We start from the raw sequence: 23,567 nt of genomic DNA on the forward strand, positions 1-23,567 counted from the left end.
AGCAGCGACCAGGTTATCTGCCCTCTGCACATGCCTCAGTCCCCTGCTGATAAAAGGCCATTTGCTGGCACCTGCTGGGTTTTTTGTCCTATGAAAGGCAATATGCCCTCTTCCAAATGTTCTACAGGAAGGGGAATGTTCTTTCCCAGTGCGTCCTGGAGATCTCTACGCCATGCTATGCACTGTGGGGCCAGAGCCCTCCTTCTCTCGAGCCCACTCCACGGCTCCGCTCCAGACAAAGCTGTGCACTTCCAACCTAAGAGTTTGAGTTCCACACTGTTTGCAAAAAACCTGACATGATACTCAGTATCCCTTGCTCCCTGGTCTGTGGTCCAGAGAGGTTTTTGTCTTGTGTGACCCAATGCCACACTTTTCCAACCCCTCATTCTCTTCCTTTTCTCTCCACAGAAAGGGTTGCCTCTCTTCTACAGCACCACCACTTTTCTCTCCCCCAATTCACATCCATGCATCTCACACCTGCCAAGCTGTCTCCCTCCAACGGTGGAGATCCTTCTGCCAGTCCTCAGATAGATTTCCTGGGTTTTCCAAGTGATCTGACCTCAATACAGCTGTGTTTGAGGGTCAAGGAAAGCAGGGGGTCCCCCTACTTCTCCATCATCTTAATTCCTCCCCGTTTCCTTTTTAAATGGATGACAGAGAGCATAAACTGAGGATAGAAAACAAAAAGGGCAACATGGTGAAAAAACCACACAAAACATATCTTTAAAAAAATTTTTTTAACGTTTATTTATTTTTGAGACAGAGAGAGACGAGCATGAATGGGGGAGGATCAGAGAGAGAGGGAGACACAGAATCTTAAACAGGCTCCAGGCTCTGAGCTGTCAGCACAGAGCCGGAGGCGGGGCTCGAACTCATGGACCGCGAGATCATGACCTGAGCTGAAGTAGGACGCTCAACCGACTGAGCTACCCAGGTGCCCCAAAACATATCTTTTGGTGCATGGAAGCATGATATCACAGACAATAAAACTCCTTCAAACAAAACATATTAGAGTGGAATAAGGTGGAACAAGGAAAATATTCATGGCACAGAAGGAATTATGTGAAATTTTTATTGTTGAAGATAAACTTGCTTATGTGCTATTAAAAAGGATATTGGTGACTATTAAGATGCTACAGTATTCAGAGTCTGAAACATTTTAAAAAGTAGTGAAACTTTTATTGTTTCAATGTTTATATTTACAATATGGTAGAAATTACATTATTTGCAATTACTAAACTTATTATTTAAACACTAGATTAAACAGAAACAGATGAGGGAATATACAGTTTTCAAAATGCTTATTGAGAATATATGAGTGGAAAAGTTGAAGACTGTTGCTCAAGCACACAAAGACATTTCCATACAGTGGTTCAAGGTATTTGATGAAGTCTTAACAAACTCATGAGAGAGCTTCACTCCTAAATCCAAGGATGACAGCTTCCATCAGGGGGCCAGCTTGTAGAACGATGGGTCACAGACATAAATCATCTAGGTCTGTATTTCATAGAAGACTGTGTTTCTTTTTATGTTATTTTCTGATAAACCATATATCATATGGAAAGACAGTTTTGTGACTCCTTATACTGACAAGAATTCTGCTGGAATTGAGGATTCAGAAAAAGAAAGGAGACTCTTATCCAGTCAGTTTGGAGAAGGACATGTTGAGGTTGGAAGACAGGCAGTGAGAAGCTGGAACTCAGGAATTTCCTAAATAAAATGCTCAGCACAAGAGAGAGAAGGAGGAATTTCACATCTGCACTAGGTGTTTACAAATCCTCACTTTACATAAGTACTTGGTTCCAGAAATTCCTTAAGCTGTGATAAACTAATCTCTTCCTCTGCAAAACAAACAAAAGTTCTAAAACTTCAGCCTCTACATTTTCTTTCCTTAATAGTCATCAGAACTGACTCTCCAAACAGGCACTCAAAAAATGACCTCTGACCAGGTAGCTGGTCCTAACACATTTACTCAGGCAACCTACTCTTAACACATTAACTTTTCTGACCTGTGCCTTCTCATGACTATTTCATCTATTTTTTAATAGACCACATGGCTGGGCCTCTCCAGCTTCTGTGGTCATATATTTTAGCTTTCCAAGAGTCACAGCTCCCGAATTTCTACATAGGGTGAGGTTGTGAATAGGCAACCTGGCTGCAAGAAGATAGGTATAGAACCAGCCAGACTTAAGGCCTTGTTTGTGCATGACACACTAATGGCTAAAAGCACATAGTCTGAAGCTGGCTTCTTAGTTTACTTCCTGCTTGGGGCACTTATTAGCTTTGTGAGTTTGGCCAAGTTACTTGCTTTCTCTGTGACTTAGTTTCCCATCTATAAAATGGAGACAACAGTAGCACTGTGTCTTAGGGTTGTTGGATGCCAGCACAGGTTCCAACTGGCCAGATCAGATAAGAGCAAGCTCAAGAGAGACCTGCTTGAAGGACCCAAGTCTTTTCTCCATACTACCATTAGGAAATATAAATTCCCCTCAGAGGACATGTGGAAAAGAAGTGGAGGGGAGACTCCACTTGAAACTAGAAAAACAGAGAGGGGGCAATGGAATTAATATGGGCTGGAAATTTACCTAAAAGAGTCCTTTAAGTTTTTCTTTTTTTTAATTTTTAAATTGAGACTAACATATATGAGGCTAAAATAAAGTGGACACATCATAAGTGTTCAAGTTGTTGAATTTTAACCTATTCTTAGACCTTTATATCCTCCATTCAGACCCTACTGTGAAGCATTCCCATCATTGCTAAATGTAGTCCCCATCTGTCAGCATACAACATCTTATAATATTATTGACATATTTACTATGCTGTACCTTCATCTCTATCATTTATTTTATTACTGGAAATTTGTATCTCTGAATCTCCTTTATCTATTTTACCCATATCCCCACCCACCTCCTCTCTAGCACCATCAGTTTATTCTCTGTATTTAAGAATGTTTTTGTTTGGGGGCACCTGAGTGGCTCAATTGGTTGAGCATCTGACTCTTGGTTTTACCTCATGGTTTGTGAGTTCACGTTGGGCTCTGTGCTGCCGGTAGAGCCTGCTTGGGTTTCTCTCTCTCTCTCTGTTGCTCACACACACAGTCTCTCTCTCTCTTTCTCTCAAAAGTAGATACGCTTTAAAAAATGTTTTTCGATTGTCCATTGTTGTTGCCTTTTTAATATTCCATTTATAAGTATGGCATTTGTCTTTCTCTGGCTTATTTTACTTAACATAATGCCCTCTAAGTCCATCCATGTTGTAACAAATGCCAAGATCTCATTGCTTATTATAACTAAGTAATATTCCCTACATATATATCCATATACTATGTGTGTTTGTGAGTGTGTGTGTGTGTGTGTGTTTACATTCTATAACACAGGAGGCAAGGATATACAATGGAAAAAGACAGTTTTTTCAATAAATGGTGTTGGGAAAACTGGATAGTAACATGCAATAGAATGAAAATGGACCACTTTCTTACACCATACACAAAAATAAACTCAAAAATAGACTAAAGATCTAAATTTGAGAACTGAAACCATAAAATTCCTCTAAGAAAACATAAAAAGTATTGGATATTGCCCTTAGCAACATATTTATGTTTCTCAGGCAAGAGAAACAAAAGCAAAAATAAACTATTGAGTTGCTTCCATATCTTGGCTCTTTTAAATAATGCTGCAATGAACGTAGTGGTGCATGTATCTTTTCAAACTAGTGTTTTCATTTTCTTTGCATAAATATCCAGTAGTGGCCATGCAGCATTTAGCCTCATCTAAAAGCTACAACCTGACTGCCTTCATTTCATGCATAATAATCTGTGGGTTCCGCTCAGGCAGGGACAGTATGCTGAAGGTTGCAAAGAATCAAGGGGGGATTTGCACTTGAGGGTCTCAGCTCAAGTGTCCTACCATTTTGGTGTGACCTCCCCTTTACTTTCACCCAGCTGAGGGAATGCTTCTGGGGATATCTGTCCAGATGACCTCTATGTTTTCAAACAACACATTTTCTCCTTCATCTGAGCTCCAACAATCCTTCGTGTTAGAGAAATGATATGCAGTTTCTGTTTGTGTTGCCTCCTTAACATCTGTTAGATTTTAAGATTCACCTAGGCGAACAGCAACAAAAACCCCACAGAAACCAAAAGACTGAGGACCCTGATTAGCAAAATTCTTGAGGAAAGAAGAGTGTAGAGGTGACTGATCAAACGATTCATTCAACACAGAAGCACAAGTGACTCAGCAGGCGCGCCCACAGCATCCACATTGGGGGGGGGGGGAGATTAACTGCAGTCTAGATACCAGTAGTTCTGCTGACTTAAAGGAAACAAGAATGACAAATTTGCACAATATTCTTAATTAAATACAAAAAAATGCAAAAATTAGGGTTATTCCTAAATATAAATTAATGTATTTTAGGGAGGACTACAACTCCTGGGTCCACCATAGCCTCTGAGCCCTCCATACCCTTGATCACAGCTTCCAGGCACACTACCAAGACAACCACGGCCTCAGGAGACACCACAGTGTGTGTGTCCACAATGGGCTCCTCCCACAGGTCCTCAGAGCAACTCAACCTCTCAGGCCATCAAGGTCTCCACCACAGCTTCTGAGACCACACAACCATCACCACAGCCTCTGAGGCACCACACCCTCCACCACAGCATCTGTATCCACCATGACCTCTCCCACAGCCTCTGAAACCACCACAGGCTCTGAGACTACCTCAGTCTTCCATACAGTTTCTGAAACCATGAAGTCCTTCACTACACTGTCTGTGCCAATGATGGCCTGTACCCCAGCCTCTGAGACTACCGTGTCCTCCATAATAACCTCTGTGCCTACCATGGACTACAACTCAGGCTCAAAGATTACAACAGCCTCTGAGACCATCATGGCCTCTACCACCACCTCTGAGACTACAATACCTGCCAACACAGCCTCTGGTATCAGTACAGTTTCCACCAAAGCCCTTGTGACAATTTTGAAGTCTATGCCTTCTGCAGTCACCCCAATAACTGCTGACACCACAGCATCTCTGTCCTTCACAGCCTCTGAGAGCACTGCTCCCACCGTGATGACATCTGTGCCCACCACAGTCTTCACTACAACCTCTGAAATCATCACAGGCCCCAGAGCCACCATAGATTTCACCGCAGCTCAAACACCACTGTAGAGTCTGTGTCCACCACAGGCTCTGAGATCACCATGTCCACAGAGGCCTCTTCCCTTGCCTCTGAAATCTCCATAAGCGTGGACACCACCATAGCTTCTACTATAGCTCCTGAGATCATCACACCTTCCACTACAATATCTGTGCCCACCACAGCCCTCAGCATAGCCTCTGAAGTCACCATAAGTTCTTCAACTACCCTAGTCTCTCAAATAACTTCTGAGGCCCTCAGGTCCACCATTGCAGCATCTGTGTCAATGATACCCTCTATCCCAGACTTTGAGGCTTCTGGGGCCTCTACCAAGGTCTCTGAGACCACCACAGCCTCCACAATTACATCTCTGCCCACCACAGACTCTAAGAACACAGCTTTTGGGACTACCATGGCCTCCCCCACCACTTCTGAGACCACCATGGCATCTACCACCCCTGCTGATACCACTAAGGCCACCACTGATCTCTCTGACAGCAGTGTGGTGTCTACCTTGACCTCTGAGGCAATGACAGTATCCACTAAAGTCTCTGACACCAGAAGAATCTGTGCCCTCCGCAGCTATTCCAATGTCTGGAGAGACCCTAACTGTCTCACCTACAGCTTCTTCTTTTTTCTTTAACTCACCCCTTTATTTAAAAAAAAAATTTATTTATTTATTTTGAGAGTGAAAAGGAAAGAGAGAGAAAGTGTTTAAGTAGGGATGGGACAGGCAGAGAGGGAGAGAATCCCAAGCAGGCTATGTGCTGTCAGCATGGAGCCTGATGTGGGGCTCAAACCCACAAACTGTGAGATCACGACCTGAGCAGAAATCAAGAGCCTGCACCTAACCAACTGAGCTACTCAGGCGCCCCTCAATGACAGCTTCTATGGGCACCACAGTTTCTTTCTCAGAATCCGGGTCCATCATACATTCTTCAACAGATTCTGGCAACACCGAAGCTTCCACCTCACCTTTTGGACCTACCACAGCCTCAGAGGTCACCACACCTTTTATTTTGGCCTTATCACCTACCTTGGCCTTTACCTCTGCCTCTGAGGTCCCCACAGTCTCCACTAGTGTCTCTGGACCTTTCATGGTCTCTTCTATCACCTTGGTGCCCACCAAGGTCACTGACTTTTCTACTCAGACCATCACCAACACAGCTTTATCGGGTACTGACCACCATGCCTTCTCTAAGCACACACATTTACCTCCAGTGACAACCATCACATTTTGCCTGTTTCTGTCATTTCTGCTCTAGACTCTAGTCAAGCCACCACTCCTATTAGATATAATTCTGTTCCCTCTTTTTGAATCTTACTTATTTCTGTTCTGGTCTCTCTTTTGTTCAGTGTTCCTCATTTCCATCCCAATCAGATTCTTTGCAAATAACCGCCCCCCCCACCCCAACACACACACATTAATTATATTCCATCACTTCTGCCTAGAGGGAACTCGCCTCAACTGCGACAAACATCTCAGTTTGTTAGATGCTATCACTTCTGTGCCAAGCCCAATCAGCTCTGTCCCACCCACCGCCTGTGACATTGCCACCTCATCTTCAATGTATTGAGCGCTGGCCCAGGGGCTGCTAACTACACTTCATGGACCAAATCTGGCCTGTTACCTGCTTTCTCAAATGAGGTATTATTGGAGCACAGGTGCACGTAGTCCTTTATGTCTATAGCTGCTTTCCAGCTACTTTGCATACTTGTGAGAGAGACTTTGGGACTCAAATAGCTTAAACATATGCCACCTGACGACGCTTTACAAGAAGAAGTTTGCCAACCCTTGCTCCAAGGTTGATTAAGACCAAAGTGACTTTTTTTCATATTCTTCCACTTGCTCTGAATAAAATCACCTCTGCACTTGCCATCAGCACTCATGGAGAATGTGATTCAACCCATTTTGTTCTGAGCCACTCACTGCTATTCCAGTGACTGACACTGCTCTTGTATCAGGGTAACCACTTCCAGTCTAAGCACAATCCTTGCTGCCAATGCCACCTGCTGTAGGTATTAGTTCCCCCCGCCTTATTCTGAGCCAGCCTCTCCTGTCCCTAGGGCCAGCCTCCTCCCTGTGGGTCAGGTTCTTCCACACAAGTTCTGAGCACACTCACCTCACCTTTGTTGACCACCACGATTGTGTTAGATTATGTAACCTGTGCTCCCAGCCATGGCCACTGTCTCACCCCTGAGTAAATCTGAGTCCATCATCCCGTCTTCCAGCAATGTCCTTATGCCCAGTTGAGTACATCACAAGAATATCAGACTCTGCCCCTTTTATCCCGGCCCACCTTCTCTATTTGGGTGATCACTTCTAAAATTGAATAAATCTTCTCCTACATCAATCACAGTCACATTTCCTCAGTCTTAACCTTCACCATCACCAGTGGACATAGTCTACGTCCTCTTCTCTAAGACACTCACCTCTACTCTGGGGACCATGGCCTCAGGTGAATCACTTTCTAACATCTCTCCTCTCACCACAACAGCTCTTCTCAAACCACCACTCCCATTAGTGGGTTATATCAACCTTTCTTCTCTAAGTACACCCGCCTCCCTTTTGATTACCTGTTTCCTAGGCACCAGGACTCTGGAGTCAGGAAAACTACCTCCCCCCACCCCGTCACCATGGCCCTTGCAATGGACTCTACACCCCCTGCCACCAGGAATATTGTCCCTGAGAGAGCCCCAAATGCTCTTACCTGGGCACATCCACTGTTGGAGCACCATCTACCACCTCTGTTCCAGGTACCAGGAACACCAGGATGAGATCCACCCAGGAGTCAATCTCCACTCCTGGAAGAAGCATTACCTCCCCCCAAATAGGCCCAGTCACCACAGGCACAAACACAGTTACCAAGAGTCAAATGCCAACAAATGATAGTAAACAAGTGGATATTTGCACCCCTGGGGCATCATCCTCATCTCTCTGTCTGGAGTCTTAGCGGCTATTGGACTGTTAGTGGGACTGAGTTTTGGGCTGGTGAGTATCAAGGTTGAGTTAATAGAGGAGCCTGCTAAGAAGGCAGAGTATGAATGGGAGAAGAATTCATGTAGATAGTTCCATTAAGATATCCAGAATGAGAGAGAAGAATAAATTGGTATGCTACGAGGAAAAGAATCACCTAGTACAACTATAAAGATTAGAGAGAATGATTAAATAAGGGAAAGTGATAAATTTAAGGTAGAAAAACAAGAAAAAAATATAAAATTAGGACTAATGTGAAAGTATATTTTGTGAAAGGGGCGAAAACAGAAGGTATTTTTTCAGAAATCATGTCTCTTAATGAAACAAAAGCTGGAAGTAAAGCTGTTTTAGCACTGGAAGAAGAATCTCCAGGAAGTAAGGGATGGTTAGGCCCTCACCTTGTTTACAAATTTCCACTGCAAATGTTAGTACTGGTTATCCAGGCAGAGATAATCTACCTTGGCTTTCCTTAGCTCAGCTTTTAGAGTGGCAATGTCAAAACATTTCACTAAATCTGAGAGAGAACAGGAAAGAAATAAACATAAAGAAAACAGGAAACATGGGGATGTTCAGCCGCCCATAGTGCAGTTTTCCAATGTTATATACTAACAAGCACTCTGCAGTTCCTAGTTCTATCTGGGCTAGTCAATCTCTGACTTCCCACAGCATCTCTGCTTTCTGGTCTTGATCTTTCTGTAAATACACATTTGTACTATTCTGATTTTGAAATTTATTTATGTTTTTCCTGTTTTCTGTAGTTTCTGTTACTAAGGTCATATCTGAGGAATGATTCAGAGAAAAATAGGTGGTGTGCAGAAGTGTGTCACACTGCCCCACAAGAGACTGTGCATCTCTCCCCAACTCTGGGTTCAGGAATGTCACATTGGTAGTTTAAAATATGCTGTGGTGGAAGTATTTATAGTCTAGAAACCAGAAAATTCTACATAATGTCTTTTAACCTCTGGAGAGCCAGTTGTTAAACAATCACCAGTAAAAACAAATGCAACACATTCTGCAGCCAAAAGCTGGCATAATATAGTCAATTTACTAGCATTCCTTAGTTCAGAATTTTCAGTCTGCCTCCATACGTAGGCTAAAAAATAAAGTCCCATCATCCAGGAATGACTTCCTAAATTATTATTTTATGTGCAAAGTTAACATATAATGAGAACTCAATTAATTGAGTTTTTACTAAGCGTTAGGCTCAGGTCTGAGTGCTTAAAATGCATCATTTCATTTCATTTGCTCTACAGTCCTAAGGGGATATTATAGCCACCTGATAGACTAGGAGCCTGGAGCTCCATGATCTTAGTTATTTGCTCCAGCACATATAATCTCAAAGCTCTACATGAATATATTCTAAGGTCTCTCAATTCCATGCACCTGTCTTCAGCTTCCTTAGCTGACTAACAAATTGAAAGGCTATCTTAAGTGAGTGTCCACAATTTCACATATAGATGTGGATTCACTTTTGTCTTGATAGTCCAATAGCACGTAAGCTTACCATGCTGGAAAGGATGTATTAATAAAGTGACAAGGAAAGTTGTTTACTCAGATAGAAAGATGGGAGAGACAAAGACACAATAAGGATGGTAACAAGAGAAAATAGGTGGCTCTGAAAAGTAAAAATCTGACAGTGAAAGAGATGATAAGGGAGATAAGGGAGAAGAGATAAGGTTGGTGATAAGAGAAAACATAAATTAATTTTATAATATTATATTTTTTCTTTTTTAGAGGGACTTTTACTTCCCCCTGATAAATAGTGGTACTTACTACCTTCATGACTACAGCCTTGACCTTGGTCTGGACCTGGATTATTCAGAACTGGGCTCTGGCATGTTCCACAGCCTGGAAAATGAATTGGTCCATGGAGGAGCACATGGCTTTGGACACAGAGTGGGCCATGGTATCAACCATAAATGGAGCCATAGCTGTCAGAGTGGTTATGGCATGAATCATGACAGAAGTTATGGACACAAAGAAGCCATTACAATAGCCATTACCACAGAGGAGGCCACTGAGGAAGCCATGAAGTGGGCCACAAAGGAAGATACCATGGAAGCCATAGCAGGACAAGATGATCATGGCCATAAACTGGATAATATAGGAAAATATGGAAAACGAAAAGTTGAGAGGGTGTCATGGGGGGAAAAATGATCATGAAATGATTAAAATGAAGTTATAGGGGCACTTGGATGGCTCAGTCAGCAGAGCATGAATTCAAGTCCCACATTGGGCAAAGAGTCTACCTAAAAAAAAAGTTAAAATGGAGTATAAAAAGGTTCTCAAGGAGCAAGGAACAAGGTCAAGGTCAAAAAAGAATGAGCAAAAAGATCTCAGAGACCTTGACCAACATTGGGAAAAATCAAGCAAAGACTAGGTTTAGAGTAGATGCACAGCTTTACCAGGCTTGGAGATGACTTCAAGTCAAAGCTTTCTTGAGTTCTACCTGACTCTCAGACTGTATTGTAGGGAGTCATAGTGATCATCCGCAGCACTTTTTCTCTATCTCCCACCACCAAGTCATGGCCAGTGTTTCTCATCCTTATGTTTCCTCAGGGTGCTATAAATGTTACCACATCGTTCTAAGAAGCAAAAGCACAAAGTAAGTATATTATCAGGACTACAGGCTTATTTGGTTTCCTGGTTTTCCTGTTTGTTCTCTTAGTATTCACTGATTTTTTTTTTTTTTTTGTGATTGCTATGTTCCAGGAGCTATCCCAGGAGCCTTTAAATACATCATCATTTAGAATTACTGGGACCTTATGAAGATAAAAAGCTTCTGCACGGCAAAGGAAACAACCAACAAAACCAAAAGGCAACCAACGGAATGGGAAAAGATATTTGCAAATGACATATCGGACAAAAGGCTAGTATCCAAGATCTATAAAGAGCTCACCAAACTCCACACCCGAAAAACAAATAACCCAGTGAAGAAATGGGCAGAAAACATGAATAGACACTTCTCTAAAGAAGACATCTGGATGGCCAACAGGCACATGAAAAGATGCTCAACGTCGCTCCTTATCAGGGAAATACAAATCAAAACCACACTCAGATATCACCTCACACCAGTCAGAGTGGCCAAAATGAACAAATCAGGAGACTATCGATGCTGGCGAGGATGTGGAGAAACGGGAACCCTCTTGCACTGTTGGTGGGAATGCAAATTGGTGCAGCCACTCTGGAAAACAGTGTGGAGGTTCCTCAGAAAATTAAAAATAGACCTCCCCTATGACCCAGCAATAGCACTGCTAGGAATTTACCCAAGGGATACAGGAGTACTGATGCATAGGGGCACTTGTACCCCAATGTTTATAGCAGCACTCTCAACAATAGCCAAATTATGGAAAGAGCCTAAATGTCCATCAACTGATGAATGGATAAAGAAATTGTGGTTTATATACACAATGGAGTACTACATGGCAATGAGAAAGAATGAAATATGGCCTTTTGTAGCAACGTGGATAGAACTGGAGAGTGTGATGCTGCGTGAAATAAGCCATACAGAGAAAGACAGATACCATATGTTTTCACTCTTATGTGGATCTTGAGAAACTTAACAGAAACCCATGGAGGAGGGGAAGGGGAAAAAAAAAAAAAGGTTAGAGTGTGAAAGAGCCAAAGCATAAGAGACTCTTAAAAACTGAGAACAAACTGAGGGTTGATGGGGGGTGGGAGGGAGGGGAGGGGGGGTGATGGGTATTGAGGAGGGCACCTTTTGGGATGAGCACTGGGTGTTGTATGGAAACCAATTTGACAATAAATTTCATATATTGAAAAAAAACTTTTATTTAAGTAATCTCTACACCCAACATTGAGCTTGAACTGAGGACCCTAAGATCAAGAGTCACACACTCTTCCAACTGAGCCAGCCAGGTGCCCTTCCTTTGTTTTTTAAGTTAATTTCACCACATATATCAGTAACTCTCAACAATGTTATTGTATTTACCTATTTTCAATAAACAGGTTTAATCATTAAAAAAAAATAAATAAATACATCATCATTTAATCCTTAAAAAGTTCGAGGATGAGGGAAGATGGCGGTGTAGGAGGATGCTGGGCGTCCACCACCGCGTCCTGCTGATCACTCAGATTCCACCTACACCTGCCTAAATAACCCAGAAAACCACCAGAAGACTAGTAGAATGGATTCTCTGGAGCCAAGTGCAGACAAGAGACCCACGGAAGAGGGTAGGAAGGGCGGTGGGGTGGTGCACGCTACACGGACTGGCGGGAGGGACCCAGGGCAGAGGGGCAGCCTGCCGGCCAAGCAGAGGCCCCAAGTCTGGCTTGCAAAAGTGGAGAGGCTGGATGGAGTGTGTATTGACAGCAAGCAGGACTTAACATCTGGGAGGTTATAAGTTAACAGCTCTGCTCGGAGAGCGAGAAGGCTGGAGGACAACGGGAGGGAGAGTTGTTGAGCCCCGTATGACAGAGCTCAGCTTGGCAGGGAACAAAGGCGCTTGCCAGCGCCATCTCCCTCGCCCATCCCCCAGCTGAAATCCCAAAGGGAACCAGTTCCTGCCAGGGAACTTGCTTGCATTGCTCAATCACCCAACGCTGTGCTTCTGCGGATCCATCCCTCTGGCGGCAGGTCTGACTCCCTCCTGGTGCTGCAGGGCCCCTCCCAAAGTGGATCACTGAAGGATAAGCGAGCAGAGCCTACCTCTCCCACCTCCGTGCACCTCGCCGATCCACCAGATCCCCAGCACCACAAACCTGGCAGTGTGTAAGTAGTCCAGACAGGCCACGCCACCCCACAGTGAATCCTGCCCCTAGGAGAGGGGAAGAGAAGGTACACACCAGTCTGACTGTGGCCTCAGTGGTGGGCTGGGGGCAGACATCAGGTTTGACTGCTGCCCTGCCCACCAACGCAAGTTATTCAAGACAGCACAGGGGAAGTGCCCCGCAGTTCTGCACCACTCCAGGGACTATCCAAAATGATGAAATGGAAGAATTCCCCTCAAAAGAATCTCCAGGAAATAACAACAGCTAACGAACTGATCAAAAAGGATTTAAACAATATAACAGAAAATGAATTTAGAATAATAGTCATAAAATTAATCGCTGGGCTTGAAAACAGTATAGAGGACAGCAGAGAATCTATTGCTACAGAGATCAAGAGACTAAGGAATAGTCAGGAGGAGCTAAAAAATGCTATAAATGAACTGCAAAATAAAATGGAGACAACCACGGCTCGGATTGAAGAGGCAGAGGAGAGAATAGGTGAACTGGAAGATAAAATTATGGAAAAAGAGGAAGCTGAAAAAAAGAGAGAAAAAAATCCAGGAGTATGAGGGGAAAATTAGAGAACTAAGTGATGCACTAAAGAGAAATAATCTATGCATAATTGGTATGCCAGAGGAGGAAAAGAGAGGGAAAGGTGCTGAAGGGGTACTTGAAGAAATCATAGCTGAGAACTTCCCTGACCTGGGGAAGGAAAAAGGCATTGAAATCCAAGAGGCACAGAGAACTCCCTTCAAATGTAACTTGAATCGATCTTCTGCATGACGTATCATAGTGAAACTGGCAAAATACAAGGATAAAGAGAAAATTCTGAGAGCAGCTAGGGATAAACGTGCTCTAACTTATAAAGGGAGACCCATAAGACTCGTGACTGATCTCTCTACTGAAACTTGGCAGGCCAGAAAGGAATGGCAGGAGATCTTCAATGTGATGAACAGAAAAAATATGCAGCTGAGAATCCTTTATCTAGCAAGTCTGTCATTTAGAATAGAAGGAGAATAAAGGTCTTCCCAAACAAAAACTGAAGGAATTCGTCACCACTAAACCAGCCCTACAAGAGATCCTAAGGGGGATCCTGTGAGACAAAGTACCAGAGACATCACTACAAGCATGAAACCTACAGACATCACAATGACTCTAAACCCATATCTTTCTATACTAACACTGAATGTAAATGGACTAAATGTGCCAACCAAAAGACATAGGGTATCAGAATGGATAAAAAAACAAGACCCGGGGCGCCTGGGTGGCGCAGTTGGTTAAGCGTCCGACTTCAGCCAGGTCACGATCTCGTGGTCCGTGAGTTCGAGCCCCGCATCGGGCTCTGGGCTGATGGCTCAGAGCCTGGAGCCTGTTTCCGATTCTGTGTCTCCCTCTCTCTCTGCCCCTCCCCCATTCATGCTCTGTCTCTCTCTGTCCCAAAAATAAATAAACGTTGAAAAAAAAATTAAAAAAAAAAAAGACCCATCTATTTGCTGTCTACAAGAGACTCATTTTAGACCTGAGGACACCGTCAGATTGAAAGTGAGGGAATGGAGAACTATTTATCATGCTACTGGAAGTGAAAAGAAAGCTGGAGTAGCCATACTTCTATCAGACAAACTAGACTTTAAATTAAAGGCTGTAACAAGAGATGAAGAAGGGCATTATATAATAATTACAGGGTCTATCCATTAGGAAGAGCTAACAATTATAAATGTCTATGCGCCAAATACAGGAGCCCCTAAATATATAAAACAATTACTCACAAACATAAGCAACCTTATTGACAAGAATGTGGTAATCGCAGGGGACTTTAACACTCCACTTACAGAAATGGATAGATCATCTAGACACACGGTCAATAAAGAAACAAGGGCCCTGAATGCTACATTGGATCAGATGGACTTGACAGATATATTTAGAACTCTGCATCCCAAAGCAACAGAATATACTTTCTTCACGAGTGCACATGGAACATTCTCCAAGATAGATCACATACTGGGTCACAAGACAGCCCTTCATAAGTATACAAGAATTGAAATCATATCATGCATACTTTCAGACCACAATGCTATGAAGCTTGAAATCAACCACAGGAAAAAGTCTGGAAAACTTCCAAAAGCATGGAGGTTAAAGAACACCCTACTAAAGAATGAGTGGGTCACCAGGCAATTAGAGAAGAAATTAAAAAATATATGGAAACAAACGAAAATGAAAATACAACAATCCAAACGCTTTGGGATGCAGCGAAGGCAGTCCTGAGAGGAAACTACATTAATCCTTAAAAAGTTCTTGAGGATATTTTGAGGTAGGCAAAGGTATTTAAATAAGACACAAAAAGCACTAACTGTAAAGAAAAGTTTGATGGTTTGGACTTCACTAAAGTCCTGTATCAGAATATACCTGGGGTACCTGGGTGGTTCACTTGGTTAAGCATCTGATGTCAGCTCAGGTCATGATATCACAGTTGGTGAGTTTGATTCCCATGTTGGGGAACTGTGCACCTACTCTGTGATGAAGGCTCAGAGCCTGGAGCCTGCTTTGGATTCTGTCTCCCCCTCTCCCTCTGCCACCTCCCCTGTTTGTGCTCTCTCTCCCCTTCCAAAATAAATAAATAAATTAAATTAAAAAAAATTTTAAAGTATATACCGGTAAGACAATAAAAAGGAAAGCCAAAGATGGGATCATATATTATAATACATATATCTGACAAAAGACTCATATCCATAATATAAAAAGTACTATAAGTCAATAAGAAAAAAAACAGTGTAATTAAAAGTTGGAAGAAGATTAGATAAATATTTAACAAAAGAGTATATCAAATACTTAATGAACATTTGAAAAGGTGCTCAATATTATTTTTTATCAGGGAAATGAAAATCAAGACCACAATGAGATACTGCCACATATATATCAAAATAACTAGGATTTAAATGACTGATAATACGAAATATTGTCAAGGATGTTGAACAACTGGAATTCTTATATGTTGTTAGTGGGAATGTAAATTGACACAATTATTTTGGGAAAATGGCCACACTAAAATTAAACACACATGTATCCTATGTCCCAGAAATCCCACTCCTGAGTAAATATATCCAACAGAAATGAACACCTATGTCCACCAAAAGACATGTCCCATAGCATCTTTACTCAAAACAGTGCTGAGTTGGAAATTACTCAAAAGTCTATTGACATTAGATTGGGTAAACACATTGTGACATGTTTGTACATGGAATGCTATGCAATAGTGAAGAAAGAATGAATCACTGAATCATGCAATTACATTAATGAATCTCATAGACATAATGTTGAATAAAATAAGTCAAAAAACAAAAAGTACGTACTATGTCATTCCATTCATATGCAGTTCAAGTACATGTCTGGCAGAAGGCATGAGTGAATCTTTTGAGAGAGGGATATGATGCTGTTGTACATTTTGTCTGAGCGGCGATTACATGAGTGCATACATATGTAAAAGTTATTGAAATGTGCACATAAGATTTGTGCACTTTACTGTGTGTAAGTTGTACCTCAATTTAAAAATGAGAAAGGTATCCTCTGGGACCTTTTTCAGGCAATGTTATGATTTCCTTGGGCAGAGGATGTGGCTGGGACACACAATGATAAATAAGGTATTCTGTAAGCCCAGTGACAGTGGTGCTGTTGGAAGATTTCTGTGCAGGGATGGCAAATATCTATTTCAATGAGGACAGATCACCACTTCTTCCAGGTTGGAGGAGGTTCAATGTAATCAACCTGACACCAGGTTCTCTGGACAATGATGCCATACAGTGGATTAACATTGATCTCTGCTAAGTGAAATAAGCTAGACACAGAAAGAAATACTGTATGATCTCAGTTATGTGTAGAATCTAAAAAAGCCAAACTCCTAGAACTGGAGAATAGAATGGTGGCTGCCATGGGCTAAGCGGTGGGAGAAATGGGAAGATTTTGATCACAGGGTTTAAAATTTCAGTTATAAGATGAATATGGTCTGAAGAGCTAATGTACAGCATAGTGACTGTAGCTGACAGTACTGTATCGTATAACTGAAATTTGCAAAGAGAATAGAATGTAAGCATTCTCTCTCATACACACAACAAAAGAAAGTTGAGCCAGTGCAAATAGTTTCTGGGAGTTCTTGTGTGCCTAAATAGAATCACCTCCTTGTTTTGTATGGTCCCAGAGAACTTGTGAATGCCAAGCCTTATCAGCTCCCACAACTGCGTGGTTTAAGATCCAGTCCCTCAGATAGCAGATGTAACAGTTGGGATGCTAGATGTATAAACAAGCTTCTTCCAGGGAGAAGCTGGAGACTTGATTTTACCATTGGAGTGAGCCAGGAAGGAGATGACAAGGACATGTGCACCAACTCTTTCAGGCTCCTGGGAAGATGCCAGTCAACACTAAAATGCGAGCTGGTTAAGAGCTAGACTCTCAGGAAGCAGCTGGAGTACTAGTCAAACCTCTCCCAGGAAAAAAACTGGGGATGAGTAGTTTTGCCTGCTCCCTCTGTGCTGACCCTAGTGGGAATAGTCACAGGGAGTGCTCTTGTGCCCATTTAACAACTGCTTCTTGAATAGTCTTGTGGGATTTGTGAATGCCAAGCCTTATTGGCTATCAGAGCTAGATGATGTAGGGGTTTCTCCCCTGGGTGACAGCCATAAAAGTTGGTGTGGCAAGTAGCTAGTGACTTGGTTTTATTGTTGGAGTCAGCAGGAGGGAGAAGACTGCAGGAAGAACCCACTAGTTTGTTTGGGCTCCAGGAAGTATCCCAGTTAGCATCTAGATGTGGGCTAAATAGAAGACAGACTCCTAAACAGCAGCTGTTCAAGTATGCAGTCAAATATGTTCCAGGGAAAACAGAGATGGTCATTTTTGCTTTCTCGTTCTGCATTGAGCCTAGGGGGGAATAGTGGAGTGAAGTGATTGCATTCTCCTTTAACAACTGCTTCTCTGTTTGCTATAGGCACTCATGAATGCAAACCCCATTGACTCACAGAGCTAGGTAATTTGGGAGCCCATTCCTCTTGTGACAGCCTTAAAAGTTGGGGCACTACATGTGTGGTCCAAACTCTTTGCTTCTCAGGGACTAGCTGGGAGTTGGGGGCTCCCTCTGATTGTAAGGTGCTATGCCAGGGGTTGGGTTTATGATGAAACTATGTCAGCTTTTCCTACCCATTTTGACGTGGGTACTTTCTTAGTTGCCCAATGTGTAGGAGTCACTCAACTAGCTTCTGGATACCTTTCAGAGTAAATTGATCCATGTATATTAGTGCATCTACAGGAGGAGGGAAAGTCAAAAGCCTCCTATGTTGCCATCTTGGTGATGTCACTCTGGAGTAAAATAATCAACAGACTTTGGTCTTTCTCCACACATCTCTTCCTTATAACTTTTTACTCTTAGGAATGGGGTTCCAAACTCAGGTGATACCAGTTATGTCAAATAATGTGACATATTTTTCTTTACGTGCAGGTTGTTACCATGTAACTTTTTACTACTCTGACATATGTAGGGCTTAGACCTTCAGCTGGGACTTTTGCTCTCTGCTCAAAAAGCCTCCACTAGAAGTGTGGCTAGGGAGACCAGTAGTAACTCCCAGCTACAGTATTGAAAACTTCACTCAGTGGTTGTGTGTTGGTAAATGTTTAACAAACAACTCTCCATGGGGAAAAGCCCTGGTATATAGCATTTGCTGATTCCCTGCATGGCCCATTTCAAGTTACCAACATGATGTCATTGAACAGGTATTTTTAAGAGATTCACAATAGCAAACCAATATATAGTAACAGTAAAAAAATTAGAAAGTGAAGAATTTTGATTATTTATTACCTTATTTTTAATTTATTTAAACTGCAGGTTTATGTAGTTTAATTTTTTAGATTGGCTTCAGGTTCACAGCAAAGTTGAGCAGAAAGTACAGAGTTCCCATGTGCCCCTTACCCCCCAACACGCACAACTTCCTATAACTTAATTTTTAACAATGGCTGCATTTAAGAACAGCTCACAAATTTCCTGAAACTATAGCAATCAGCTCACGCAAGCCAGTATGAGCCAGCTCCAGGACTCACTGTCATTTACCCCACACCCGGAAAAGCTACTGAAATGATCACCATGACGTCTGCTACATGGATTTTGGAAACCAGTATTATGAACAAAATCTCATCTTGAGGGTAAAGGCACTTTTATGCCTTCCAAATCCCCAGCTTTCATGGAACAGAGACCCGCTGAGTTTTAGAAAAGTTAATTTTCTTCTTCCTTTCTACTGCTCTAGAAATGAAACTTACTCAAGAAAACCAGGATTCTGATTATCTCTGGCTCAAGGGATGGATCTCCTCATATCTGAAAATTATGCTGTCCCTGTTCTGCTTCCCTCCTTGTTTCCTCCCAGAAGGAAGAGGGCCAACTGTCCTCTTTCTCCCCATAACACCACCAGACACGCCTTTCTCCAAACAAAAACGCACCCTCCCATCTCCCTCAGTCCTAAATAACCACATTGACCAGCCAAAAGTTGCTCCTCCAAAGGGAGGGGAAGCCCAGAAACACTGGCTTCCTTTACCTAGTAACAGCCATAAATGCCACAGCTATGCTCAGGTGAGAAAAGGAAGAAAAATAGGAAAGAGAGAATATGGAGTGCCTTGTGGTTCCCAGGGGTCCAGCTCTCCCAGCTCCCAGGACTAGCTCCCAGCCAGTCTTCACCTCTAATCCAGAAACTTCACTTCCCAAGCACATGATCTTTGACTGTCCCCCTCTGTAGCCCATTTTTGCTTTGGAACACAGGTGATTTTTTCAAGGTAAAAAGAAGAAAGTTCTCTTCTGCCTTCTGGTTCCTGTGTTGCTTTGCTTTGACCTTCTGGGACCTGGTAGGTGAATTACAGGATTACCAAAAAGAACAACATGCAGACCACAAAAAGTCTAAAGGAGATGGGGTCCCCTGTATCAGGCATCATAGCCTCAAATTCTTATTCTTTTTCCAGAAGCAATGATGATTACATTTTTGCCCATTTCTATGAAATTCATTACTGATTCCACTCCTCAGACCACAATGCTGATCCCACAGTTCTCTTGAAGCAAATCCATTTTCATCTCCCCCAGCCATGTGCCTGGTCAGGAGGCAGGGACTGAGTCTCATTTCTCTGGGTAGACTGGATTGCAGGAGATAACTGATGGATGCTTTATACTGAACCAGGAGATACTAGTTTTGATTTATCCTCAAGTCAAAATCAGTACAAGGCCCGCATCTAAGGGCAATGCAGGTGATAATATTTCCTCCACAAATGTTGTCCAATATCAAATTGTTAACCTTAATAATCTCTGAGGATGTCCACCTGTGCCCGGGTGGCATGAGCGCAGTTAGTCCATGGGGGAAACAAACTGGCCTCCTGTGTGAGTCCAGCTGATGGGCCTGCAGGTTTGGCTGACTCATATCCCTCTTGGAATTCAATGATTTTCAGGTCTCAATAATTATAGACTACTTTAGCTCACATATAGCCTTTTTATCTCCATTGTCAAATGAAATTTTTTTAAAAAAAGATAGGGGAAATTTAAAGAAAGGGTTTAGGTTGAATGAAGATGAGGATTTTAGGTGTTTCCCCCGCCTCCACCCCCCCCCAATCTTGCACTGTTCCTGGTTTCCTTAACTGGAGTCTATTCCTCTTCCCACACCAGCACCAAGACCGACCCCAACATTGTCTGCAACTATGGCAGGCACTTCTTTCCCCTCTCACATTCAACTGTTAAAGTAGGAGCTGCCACTGAAGTGGAAACAACTGCTTCTGCTCAAGGCATAGGCACCACTGACATATATGACTACCTCCATCTTGATTACCACCAACCCTATAACAAAATCTAGCACTCCTGTTTCAGAGAAAAATCAACACTGGAATAGAAACAACCTTGACTGACCTAGACATCACTGCCACTAAAGTGGGCATTAGCACTTCTGCCCGAGGTATAAGCACTTCTGGAACAGATACACCTATTCTCGTCTCAGGTACCACTTATCACTGGAATAAACTTATTCTCTAAGGAGTAAGACAACTCCAACCATCTACTAAGGAAATAGGCACAACCACAACAGCTCAGACTCATCCCCCCCGCCCACTGAAATACTATCCTCATCTCCATCTCAGTCACCATCAACCTAGAACAGAATCAGCCACTCCTGTTTCAGATAGGGCCAGCACTAGGACAAAAATTACCACCTCTGACCAAGGCACAATTTCCACAAGAACAGGTACAACTTTTGCCCAAGGCATAAGCACTCAAGAGTCAAATGCATCCACCCTCAACCCAGGTACCATCTTCATTGGAAAAGGAACAACCATCTCTGCTTAAGGATCAGCAACCATGGAAACAAGCATAGCAAATCTGCTCAAGGCACAGTCAACCTTGGAATAGTACAAACTATGTTAACACAGTCATAAGCACAAACACCATGGGAGCTGGCACAAGTTTCACCCAAGGCACACTCACCCATCCATCAGGCACATCATCCTTATCCCATATACTACCATCCCATACACATTGTTTTCAAAACAGGTACCATTACCTCTTCCCAAGAATCAGCCACTGCTGAAATAGTATCAGTCTCTCCAGTCCAAAGTCTAACCATTACCAAAGTAGGCATAACCACCCTAGTCCTTGACCTAGCCATTGTGGGAAGAAGCACATCCATTTTTGCCCAGGACACAACCATCCTGGATTGGGCACATCTCTCCTTACCCCAGACACCACTATGATCAGAACAGGAATCACAGTCTTTGCCTGAGGATCACCCAGTACTGAAAAAGGAGCTTCTGATTGAGCCTGAAAACAATTGGATCAAGCACATCCCTAAGCCCAGGTCCAAACCATCATGAGAAAAGACAGCCCTCTCCATCTCCATCACCACAAGCTCTGTCTCAGGTAATACCATTTTTTTTTTTTCTGGAAGATGAAAGTTTTTCTGGCCAAGGCAACAGCCTTCATGGGAATAGCGTGAATACTGCTTCTTAAGGACACCCTGCACTACAACAGAGACTGCCACTTATGTCTTAGGCACCAACTGTATTCCTGTGGCTGGAACATTACACTCTGCCCTGGGCACAACCCCCCCACTGAGATAAGCACAACCATTCCTACTTCAGGCACCACAGCCCAGTGACCCGCCTCTACCTCAGTCACCACAGTCATGGAACAGGATCTACCCTTGAAATAATCAATACCATCGGACTCATTGAAGGTACCTATGAAGCAGACCAGTTCCTTTCCAGTGCACACACAGTGTGAGCCACACTCCAGTGACTGTGGTAAAATCAAGATATTTATGGCTTGGGGCACATCCTCATTTCTCTGGCTTCAACTGCAGCTGCTGTCATTCTGTTGGCAGAACTTTGGATTTTGTCTGGCAAGTATTTGTAACTGGTTAATGAGGAGGCTGTTGGTGACAACAGATCACAGTTTTGAGGTATATGTGGAATTCATGGAAAAAGTATCATTTAAAGTGTTCATAGTTAGAGATAATAAATGGTAAAGATTGTCATAACAAAACAAAAAGGACACTCAGAGACAGAAAGCATTGCATCTTATAGAGAAAAGGTAGAAAGGGTAAAGCAGAAAACAAAAGAGAGATGGATAAAGGAGATAAAAATGAGAGCTGAGGAAGGGTTGGCATCTAGGAGAATAGAGAGGCAAGGGAATAGGGAAACAAAACTCTAAGATTCCCAAAATTTAGCACCAAAGTGAACCTTTTTAGATGCAAAGGAGGGGAGAATCAAGTGTTCTACACTGGTTTCCTTTTGGGTTCTACCCTTCAATCCAGTTGTGTTCTCCAAGAGCACAGTCCTTGCCCTTTAATGTTTCCATCCCACTGGGAGTGAAAACTGTGTTCGTATCTTCTTAGCAGAGCTGAATAGGTTGGCACACAAAAGCCTGTGGCCATATCAAGACAGAATAACAGGGGCAAAGCAGAGAGAATGGGAGACAAAATGGTCAGCTTGATCAAGTGCTGAGATTTGCAGAGCTCAGCCAGAGCTCCCCTGGTTCTCCATCATTCCTCCTTGGGACTGAGAGAGCAGCATTCAGTCCCAGACTATATTCTGCATTCAATATTCACCAGGACTTTCTATCATATCCAGTGTGTTTTCCTCTTGTTATGAATTTTGTTTTCTATTTTTTGTTATAGAGAGGTTACCTTACACAACATGTGGAAAATGGCAGGGTATAAATGATGAAGACAACTCCAGCCATAAATGGTTTCTTCACTTTTAAACTCTTCCATCTCGGGGCGCCTGGGTGGCGCAGTCGGTTGAGCGTCCGACTTCAGCCAGGTCACGATCTCGCGGTCCGGGAGTTCGAGCCCCGCGTCGGGCTCTGGGCTGATGGCTCAGAGCCTGGAGCCTGTTTCTGATTCTGTGTCTCCCTCTCTCTCTGCCCCTCGCCCGTTCATGCTCTGTCTCTCTCTGTCCCAAAAATAAATAAACGTTGAAAAAAAAAAAAATTTAAACTCTTCCATCTGGATAACATTGCATATAGACTCATATCTACTAGTCTTCTCCCAATTGTGCTGGCACTCTCTTATTTAAAACCAAGGCATAATAGCAATAATAATGGCGGGTAATGTTTATAAAGCACTTACTTTGTTCCAGGGACTATGTGAGTACTTTAAATGTGCTATTTCATTGTATCCTCTGAACAACCCTGTAGGAAAATGTGCTATTATCTCCATTTCATAGACA

At 42.8% G+C, this 23,567-nt stretch overlaps 1 protein-coding gene across 1 annotated transcript in view; it reads left to right on the forward strand.

The window, feature by feature from the left end:
- Nucleotides 1–10,271, forward strand: part of MUC22 (mucin 22) — a 59,049-nt gene extending 48,778 nt beyond the window's left edge. The window contains 6 exon segments of the mRNA XM_030317052.1: nt 4,688–5,122; nt 5,188–5,637; nt 6,083–6,313; nt 7,973–8,032; nt 8,035–8,129; nt 9,849–10,271. Of these exon segments, the coding sequence (XP_030172912.1) occupies nt 4,688–5,122; nt 5,188–5,637; nt 6,083–6,313; nt 7,973–8,032; nt 8,035–8,129; nt 9,849–10,271 (1,694 nt within the window).
- Nucleotides 10,272–23,567: the final 13,296 nt, after the last annotated feature.

The sequence above is a fragment of the Lynx canadensis genome, chromosome B2 (assembly GCF_007474595.2).
Source record: "Lynx canadensis isolate LIC74 chromosome B2, mLynCan4.pri.v2, whole genome shotgun sequence".
NCBI lineage: Eukaryota > Metazoa > Chordata > Mammalia > Carnivora > Felidae > Lynx > Lynx canadensis.